Source organism: Heteronotia binoei, chromosome 12 (assembly GCF_032191835.1).
Source record: "Heteronotia binoei isolate CCM8104 ecotype False Entrance Well chromosome 12, APGP_CSIRO_Hbin_v1, whole genome shotgun sequence".
In the NCBI taxonomy this organism is placed as follows: Eukaryota; Metazoa; Chordata; class Lepidosauria; order Squamata; family Gekkonidae; genus Heteronotia; species Heteronotia binoei.
The window spans coordinates 55,581,603-55,591,440 of record NC_083234.1 but is presented as its reverse complement, the minus strand read 5'-3'; the positions used below and the strand labels follow the sequence as shown (position 1 = coordinate 55,591,440).

The 9,838-nt window shown below is 43.0% G+C and overlaps 1 protein-coding gene across 2 annotated transcripts in view; it reads left to right on the top strand.

The window, feature by feature from the left end:
- Window positions 1-1,672: 1,672 nt before the first annotated feature.
- The window catches only part of RABL6 (RAB, member RAS oncogene family like 6), a 48,093-nt gene continuing 39,927 nt past the window's right edge, over window positions 1,673-9,838 (top strand). Inside the window, exon 1 of one of the 2 annotated variants that reach the window (XM_060251692.1) lies at window positions 1,673-2,040. In XM_060251692.1, coding sequence (XP_060107675.1) covers window positions 1,911-2,040 — 130 coding nt within the window. In that variant the 5' untranslated portion in view covers window positions 1,673-1,910. The remainder of the gene's footprint in view (window positions 2,041-9,838) is intronic. The other variant, XM_060251693.1, reaches the window with a different exon arrangement.

Sequence of the window (9,838 nt, the reverse complement as noted above, 5' to 3'; positions counted from 1 at the left end):
TTACATGACAAATGACAATCTTTTACAGAAAATATATCAGGGAAATCAATCCACTGATCCCAGTACTTCTCATCCAACCACACTACTTAATCAATTTGACCCTGCTTTTGTGCTAGCTAAAGGTACGAGGGTAAACTTAAAAGTAGGTTTCTTACTGAACATTCATTGTAATATGAAGTTGTGAACTACAGCCCTCTTCAGATGTATAAAGTGTTTCCAAAAATGGTGCATGTATGTATGTACACACAAATAAAAAATTACAAAATTAGATAAATTGTTTGGATCAGGTGGAATCTGCCTGGGGGCTCATGGGGGCTTTTGGCAACCCTGTGTGTGGAGTAGGAAGACCCTCTTCCAGTCTCCACTCAACTATGAATCTTACTGAGTTACCATGTGCTAGTTGCACACTCCTTCAGCCAGTGTCTTTCAGATGGGGTTCTGTGAGGATGGACTACAGGAGAGCCATGCATTAGGGTTGTCCACTTCCAGGTGGAGCTGCTAGATCTCATGGAATTGCAACTGATCTCCAGGCAACAGAGATCAGTTCCCCTGGAAGAAATGGCTGCTTTGGAGGATAGGTTGGACTCTGTGGCATTGCATCTAACCTAGGCCCTGCCCAAACCCCGGCCTCCTTAGGCTTTTATCCCAAATTCTCAGGAATTTCCCAACTCTGAGCTGACAAACCTGACATACAATCCTGAACACCTCGGGAAAACGTGGGATTAAAAATGTATTAGATAACACAGGACAGGAGTTTGATTAGAAATGTTGTTAAACTCAGGTGAGATAGGTGGGTCATAAATGAAGTTGTTGATGATGCTAAAATCTTGAGATGCTGAGGAACCCAGATCCAAGGTATTGTGAGCTCCATCCAGAAAAGATGCGACTGAGCATGTGTAGTATTTCCCCCTTGTTATTGAATAATCAAAACTAGGCTGCTCATCTCTCACTAGGAGAAGCAGAACAAAGCAGGAATCAAGTGCACCTTTAAGACCAACCAGTTTTTATTCAGAACGTAAGCTTCCGTGAGCTCTCATACTTTCTGAATAAAAATTGGTTGGTCTTAAAGGTGCACTTGATTGCTGCTTTGTTCTACTGCTTCAGACCAACACAGCTGCCCACTTGGATCTATCTAGGCGGAGCAGAGCATCTGGGGGGAAACCCCTCTGACTTCTAGCCAAGCTCTGACTTCCTATTCTTAAAATTAAATACCGCTACTGCTGGTTGTAATAGATGATGAAGATAATGACAGGAGACACCGCGTTTGTACAATACGTACGCCCCTGCCAGGCTCCCGTATCACTTTAAATCCCATCGGGTTTGCTTAGTTGTTATGGAAACAAGACCAAGCCAAGATGGCGGCAGTTCGGTCAGAGCTTTTTTTCTGCACGTTCTCTCCGTCCGTTATACAGAGCTTTACTATGAGACATCAGGACTTTCCCCCACACATATAGATTGTATACATATTTGCTGTCATTCGAGGTAGGCTGCGGCCGAGCCAAGAGGCGAGGTATTTCGGCTCCGGAGAGCTCCCCCCTCCCCACCTTAGCCTTCTAGGTAGCGCGTATCTTCCATTATGTCCCTCGCGGCTTCCCGTAGAAGCAGTACGGCGCTATTTCCCCTTCCAACGTGTCCCTCGCGCGTTGCCGTCACCGAGCCTGCCTTTGCTCCCCCTTCTTTTGGTTGCTTAGAGAAAGAGGCTGAGCCAAGATGGCGGCCGGGGAGGCGGTGGGAGAGTCAACAGCTGGTGGAGAGCGCTTCTCTCTGTGGTTGGGCATGTAAATACCCCCGGACGCCCAGCGGCGCTGCCTCCATACCCCCGCCCTCGGAGTCAGGCTGGGGCGCGGAAGCAGCGGCAACAGCTGCCGCCGCCGCCTCCCTTCTCTCCACCCCTGTGGCTGCCAGCGAGGATGTTCTCGGCCCTGAAGAAGTTGGTGGGCTCCGACCAGGCCCCCGGGCGGGACAAGCCCATCCCGGCCGGGCTGCAGTCCATGAACCAGGCGCTGCAGAGGCGCTTCGCAAAGGGGGTCCAATACAACAGTAAGTGGCTGGCGGGAGATGAGGAGGAAGGAGGGGCTTGGTTCAACAGAACCAGCTGCTGCGACTTCTGAAAACTGGTGTAAAGAACAAAGTAACTGTTTGAAGCTGGGAAAAATGAGTGGAGCCAAGAAACGTTCCTCTGCCGGGCACATCAGAGGTGTTTCGTCAATGCGACCCATCCAGTACAATGGGCTACCTTTGTTGGCTTCCAGTTTTGAATAGTGTTTGTCGTATAATGACACAGGGATAGCCGTATTGATTTGTTGCAGCAAATATAAAAAGGAGTCCTTTGTCACCTTAAAGATTAATAAAATTGTATTCCTCTTAAACTTGTGTGAACGAAAACCCACTTTGTTAATTGCATTTCCTTAGTCTTTAAGGCATCCAGAAGACTTCTGCTTACCTTGATGCACAGAATTTCACATGCTTATGTGTGTACTTTGCTCATAACCATAACCCTTTTAGCAGGAATTTTGGACTGGCATTTGTGGTTCTACTACAACAATAGTATTACAAGGTAGATTAGACTGGCTACCCGTTGAGCTTAATTATTAAGCATTTATGTAAATCCACTTTCTCCATTAGTAGTTTACACTAAACACTACTGTATACTACCATAGGAGGGAAGAGAGTTGTGTTTCTTTGTGTGTTGTGCTGTTTTTGTTTTTTATTTGTAGGGTACTTAAAATTGGGGAACATTCCAAAATGTGACCCTCCACTTTTTGTCTGAAGTGCTGTGGTTCATTCTGCAATCTTACTTCTCTGCATATATGAACCAGGCCTCAGCAGCTTGTGAATAAAAGGGGTGGGTGGGTGAATAGAAGAATGTGGCTGTTGTAGTGCAAACTTTAGTTGGGAGGCTGAGGAGCATCTGAAACTAGTTTCTTAATTTAAAAAGGGCCCTTGATGAGTGGATGGAAAGAAGGAAACTCAGGATTTGTTGTTGGGGGGAGGGGGGAACTAAGGCCTGCCATTCTGGAGAAGGAAAAAGAGCAGGAGTTGGGACTTACAATGCAAGTGAGAGGGTGTCACCTTGTTTGGGGGGGTCTAGATGGAGAACAGAGGAAGGGTGCCTGTTCAGGGATGTGAGTTGGAATATGGTGCATGGAACCCTCTGTAGGAATGATGCATTTGCTTGCCTTTTGGGGGAGAAAGAGGATAGGAAAAGTGTGTGGGGGGAATATTGCTTGCCTTTGGAAGGGAGTTATTGAATGGAAGGCATAAGCAAGGACTGTGCTCTTTTTTTAAAAGAGGGAAATGTATATCTTGGGCAAGTGAATTGGAGTTAAAAGAGGTGATGTATAAAAATATGGGGATAGGTGGGATCTTTGAGGCAGAGTCAGAATTTTTTAATTAGAAAAATCTAAGGCTGTCATGCAATGAAGATAGCATGTAACTGCAATACATAGCAATATAAGGTGAAGATGAGATCATGTTTTTGCGGCTTTCCAGCATGTACAACTTTTCCTGTGGCAAATAATAGTTTATTCCTGACCAGCAGCTTAGTTTGACTTGTTCTGTAAGACTCAGATACAATTAGAAGTCTTACTTGGAACTGTGAATTTTTAAATTATTTTTTTTGTTTATTGTAGGGCAGGAAGAAAATCCTGACTTTGAGTATGGCTCCTGAAAGCTTGGTTTTAGTGCCCTAGAAATTAGTATCAACTATTATTTTTACCTCATTATTCCCTGCTTTTCTCTCTAGTGGGACAGACTTGCATACACCATTCTCTTCTCCTCCTTGTTATCCTCTCAACAACAATCCTGTGAGGTAGGTTAGGCCATGAGTACATAACTGGCTCAAGGCCACCCAGCAAGCTTCCATGGCAGTGTGGGTATTTGAGCCTGGTCTTCCAGATCCTAGCCCAACATTCTAACTACACTGGTTCCACACTACACCACACTGGCTCTCTGCATCTAGTCACCTTTTGCCAAATAGCATTTTTGGTCCATGAAGCTCAGTACTGCCTGCTCTGATTGGTAAGATTCTGTAGGATCTTGGGTAGGGAGAAGGGTCTTTCCCAGTACTTACCGCTGTATTTAATTGGAGAATCTGGGAACTGAACATGGAAATTTTGCATGAAAAATGTGCTGCATAACTGAGTTGTGGCCTTGTCAAAAATATTTTCCACAGTACACTTTATCTGTATGCTTGTTTTCTATGGTGCGCTCATAAGACTGTGGGAGTATAGTTGGGTAGGATAAAGTTATCAGCTGTGTGACCTCAGGCTGTGATTTGTAGCTTTTGATGTTCTTTGCTACTGATGGGAGATTTTGTGTTTCTAATCTTGGGAACCATGGAGTGAAGTTTGGTTGGGCAGACATTAGTCTTACATACAGTTACTTGGAATTATCTATGTATGCAGAAAAATGAGATGATAGCTTTCTAAGTAAAGTGGACTGAGCTGCTGGAGATCTGTAATAAATACCTTAGAAGCCTCTGTATTTCCTTATGATTTTAGAGGTAGGTCATGAGCATCCTTTTAATTTAATGATGTCACCTTTGCTGCAGAAGTGAACTAGCAGCTTCCTCCTGATTTTCATAGCCCATGCACCATTTGTAAGCACTGTGAACTACATACATCCTTGTAGACTGGGAGTGAAGTTGGGACAGTGGTGGAGACTTGAAACAGTGATTTAAGATGGTGAAATTAATTTTTGTGCAAATGAATTCTTGCAAATAGTTATCCTTTCAGAGCTTTGTACAGTGATGAAAGCTATGAGTCTAAATAAGGAATTTGCAGGCTGTAAGCAGGGCTGTTGGCTGTATAGGAAGAGTTATCACAACATATCTCAGAAAGAAGATGGCAGGTAAAAAGTAGACAAAAGACAGTTGTATAGAAGTTAAATGGGGTCCTATCTTTCACTTTGGGACTATAAGTGGGTGCTAAGAAGGCTGAAGACTCCTGAACTCGAAGAGCTTGGTGAGCAGTGATTTCTGCTTGCTTGTGCAGAGGAAGGGCCATAGCTCAGTGGTGGAGTATCTATTTTGCATGCAAAAGGTTTCAGGTTCAATCCCAGCATCTCTGTTGAAAAGAGTAGACAATACTACTTGCCAGAGTAGACATTCCTGACCTTGATATGCTATTGATCTTTTGTAAAGACAGCTGCATGTGTTCCAGCATAATTCTGGTCTCTCAGAATTTGAAATAGTCACACTGGCTCCTTTAAGTAGCTGTGGTTGATCCTGGCATTTGGCAATGGAAAATATTTGTTACTTTCCTATCTTGGGCTGAGAGCATTCTGCATGTTTGAGAGGCTCTGCTGAACAGAAGGATTGTTGTGCATACCTTATGAATGGCATAATGCTATGTTGTGTCATCAAGCTTAGTATTTGTTCTGACTAGCAGCGACTCCATCATATCCTTAAACAAGGAACCTGTGGTGTGTGTTCTACCAGACTATCATGGTCCTTCCCCAAGGCCCCTCCTTAGCAAATAACCTCTGGTGACCTTGTACTTGTGTCACATAATGCACAAAGTTCAGGCTGCATGATGTGCATTTCCCGCTGCCAGTTTGAGGCTTCAAATATGTGTGGACGATGGATATTGGATGTGCACTGGGAACATGTCTGTCTCCTTCACCTTTAGTTTTTGTTGCATTGCCCCTGAGAATGAGTTTCTCTTGGTACTTTTATCTTAACAGTGCTTATGCTCTAGCCACTATTTTTAACTGCAGCTTTCTGTTACTGCCATAGAGAGAAGCTTTCCAGTCTCCATAGCAACCCGCAGTTCTGTTACTGTACTAGTTACAGTTGATAAAATGTGAAGCAGGTTTGGGAGGAATTCATGTCCATGGTATCAGCCTTATATTCTGAAACATTTTATGACACTTGAAGGTAGAGTTGGTGTGAAATGAGGGGAAGGGGACAGATTTTAGGGAAATGGGGTAACTGTGGCAAATTTGCACCTCTTACTCTGTCTTTCTGGCAGTTAAATAACAGGCAAGAAGAGACGGTGGTACAGTGTGAAGGTTTCTTTTCTTCCCACAGAGCTAGAAAACTGATATGCTCTCAAAGACTCCACTTACAAATTTCATATAGTTTCCAACTCTTTCTCTTTGTGGCATTCCTGTGTGTCACCATCAAACTGGATTGGGAAGAGCTGGCAGCTCAATGGCAGAACATCTTCTTTGTATATAGAATGTCCCAGGTTCATTCCGGAGCACTTTCTTCAAAAAGGTTCTGATAGCAATAGACATGCAGAAGCCAGGAAAAAACTTTAAGTGGTTTTCTGAGGACCCCTTTTTCAATTGAAAATTGGAGCTTTTGGAGAGCCCTGCAAAAATCTTATTACGTACTATCTGTTTTGGGAGGAGTGGAATGCTTCTTTATATGAGGTTTTACTCAAGGTGTGTGGTATGAAGATTCTTAATGTGAGAACTGACAGCATTAGGTGTTGATTTGCTTGGGCACTGTAGACATATTCAATATATTCTTGAGGATATATTAGGTTGGAGGCAGCACAACGTTTCTGTGCCACCCTGAAATACAGTGTCTCCCCCCATCCCCCGTCCTAGTCCTGGTGTATTTCAGAAGGCATTTGGACTACTGCAGAAGTAGAGAGCAGCCGAGAAAGTACTATTGTGTAGGTGGAAGTCCTTGCTCTTGCAGAAATCCATTGTTTACACGGAGAACTGCTGCTAGATAGAGTAGTCAGTACCAGGCTAGCTGGACCAATAATCTGAGCTAATGGAAGATAACTTTGTCTATATCAGCCATCCCCAGACTTGAAGTTGTCAGCTCCAGGAGCCTGAACCTCCTTATTGAGACCAGCCTTAGCAGAGGTTTGGCTGGTGGAAACCTGGAGGAGGGCTTTTCGTGCTGTTTGCTGTCAGCTTTGGAACTCCTTCCTGATGGAGTTGAGAATGGAAAGCAGCCAAACACCTTCCAGATGCATCTGAAGACTTGCCTTGTCTGGAAGGCTTCTGAGTTAAATCAATGTGGTGGTACAGCAGGAGTGTACCTCTGTTGAGAATCTGTTTTTTTAAAACTGTGAATAACTGTTTTTATTGGCTTATGCTATTGTGCTGTAATCCACCTTGGAGACTTTTTTAGTTGAAATGGAACTGACACATGAAACTACAGTGCAGCTATGTATATTAATAAAGAATTGAAATGATCTTTAAAATTCTTTGAGCTAAAACTGGTGCATTTAGACCAGAGGGATTCTAAGTATCTTTCCATGTTTAGAGCCCACTTGTCAGACTGGGAGCAAACAGTTATTTTATTAATGGAACTAATCAATGGAGGAAAGCCACTAATTATATGCGGGTTTTTCTTTCAGCTAGATGGTAGAACAGCATTGGAGTGTTGCATTAAATCCCAGCTTTATGAGCTTGAGGTACTACTGAGAGCAATATGCATCCAGTTGGCTCCCTGGACTTCACTTACTAGTAGGAGTGACTCCAGTTTGATTGAGACCTTCTCTGTCTCATAGTGTACTCTTTCCCTCATCATCGCCTGTTGGTTTGTCCATCCCTGTGTGTATACACTCCCATATTTTTTGAAGCTTCATTCATTTACTTCATTTATAGTCTACTTTTCTCATTAAGACTCCAAATGTTGCTTCTGAGTTCCATTTTGGGAGAAATATTAGAAATATTTAAATACATTCTGATGGTCACTGCATTACTCTTTTAATTTGCAGCTTCTCTTTTTCTGCCACATTCTTGTTCCTCGAGTTGTAGATTAATCTGTTATGTTAGCCCCTTTTAGGTAACCAGAGAGAAACTAGAACCTTGCACAACTTTAATTTCCTGTTTTAAACTGAAATCTGTCACTGGTTCTTGAATCTTTGTAGCTGTAGAGAGGTTTTCCTCTATCCCTGGCATCTCTGCTTTTGAATTGGCAACAAATGGCAATAATGTCAGCTTATGGATTTCACTTGGCATGTATTGATTGGTCCCTTGTGATTCAGGATATTGCTGAGTTAACTTGTTAACTGAGTTAACTGAGTTAAAGAAGCTGGCTACGTCTCTGCAGGCTGATAAGTAGCGCCTACTTTAAGTGAAGACTAATATTTGCATAGTGATTAGTTCTACATTCAGCACTAAGGAATCAGCCCAGCCGTTCCCTTTTTCTCCCTTCACCCGTATGCTTTGAAATTGCCAGGTAAACAGGATTGAGGTGGGATTAGGATAGTTTAGGAGGGTCTGATGCCTGATGGGCTCTGTGGTCACTGCTTTCAGGACAAGTTGAATTGGAGGTGACCAACCCTTAGGGGAGGGAGCCGTGTTCCAGGGGGTGTGCTTCACACTCAATGGACTGGTTTTCTTTTTGATCTGCTGAGCCTAGAAGCTGTTAGCTAGATGGAAGGCCACCTTGGGGAGGGTCCACAGGTCAGCAGAAGAGCATGTACTTTGCATACTGACAATTCTAGGATTAATTCCTGAAGGCAGTAGCAGAGCTAAGGAAACTCTCTGACTGCTACTGCCAGTCTAACTATACAGTACTCAGCATTTTAAAGGAAAGCAAACAGTACTAGGCTTGGTAGACCCATGAATTATATGGTAGGTTTATATATTCAGAGTAGGCCTGATTCCTGTGTTGTCACTCGGTGCTCTATGGGTTATCTGCCTCCTCCTGTGCTTGTGTGCCCTGGATTCCATTGCATCATACTGGTCACTTGTGAGCTGAACATTCATGGTAGCCTAAAGACCTTGAAGTGTGACTAGTTTTTAAATAGTGTATACAGAATGAAACTTGTTGCCTTGCTCTTGAATATTTGATAAACTTTGGAGGAACATTGGTTGTATCAGTTACAAGCACTGGACGCTCTGGGAGCTTTCAGGGTGGCTTCTGAGAGAATGTGTGTGCTTTTCCAATTCAGTTGGCTTTGCTATAATCTTCTCTCTGAACCTAAAACTCTCCATCTGTGTTGGTGATACAGCAGATTGCATAAGAGGCTTGGTGTGTTTGGCATTGTGAATATTGCTGGCCTAGCTTTTCTTTCCTGTACCCCTCCTATCACTGCAGAATTCTTCTCTCAGGGAAGGTGGCTGGAGTAGCTTTTGCTGCAGTGTTTTAGTTGGCAACAGTGCCAAGTGGCTGAGAAGATATAGCAGTAATAATATTTTTGGTGAGAGCCATAGTTTGTCTGAACTGTAAGGAAGTTCAGTCAAACTAGTCATGTTCTAGTCATGATGGTACTTGATTTGGGGTCAGGTATACTCTGCTTATGCAAGAGCAGTTGCACGTTTAAGGCTAGTGGCAAATTGTCCCTGTTCACAAGTGCACAGATTCCTAATTCATGTTTTAGTAGTCTTGTAGTGGGTATTAACATCATCAGCTAACCACCAGAAAGTCCTCAAATAAAACAATTATATTTGTTTGTATTTTTCCCCCAAACCTCTTTATGTAATTTGTGGACATTAATACTGGTTTTCTTGCAACCATTAGTGTGATGTTATATGGCATGGTTTTTAACACTCGAAAGCACAATAGTCATGTTAAGTAATACTATCTAGGAGTGTGTTGGAAGAGGAATTCTATTAACTTACCCTGTTTTGGTCAAATCATGATGATAATAATTGGCAGCAGTGGCCTCCTTGAACAATGGTTTTGGAGAGAAGTTTCTGGGCAAGCTGAAATTCTGTGCTTGTGCTCTGCTGTGTTTTGCATTGGAAAAAAATGCCCAAGGCCTTTAACTCCCTTTTAGTGCATTCTTAAATATCTGCAAGACTCTCCTGATGTTTGAAAGCACTGTTGAAGTATTATGCATGATGGCTTGCCTTGTTGCCTGTATTGGTTCCTTTTTTAAAAAGGGTGCTGGGCCAAAAGGAATTGCAGCATTTGGGG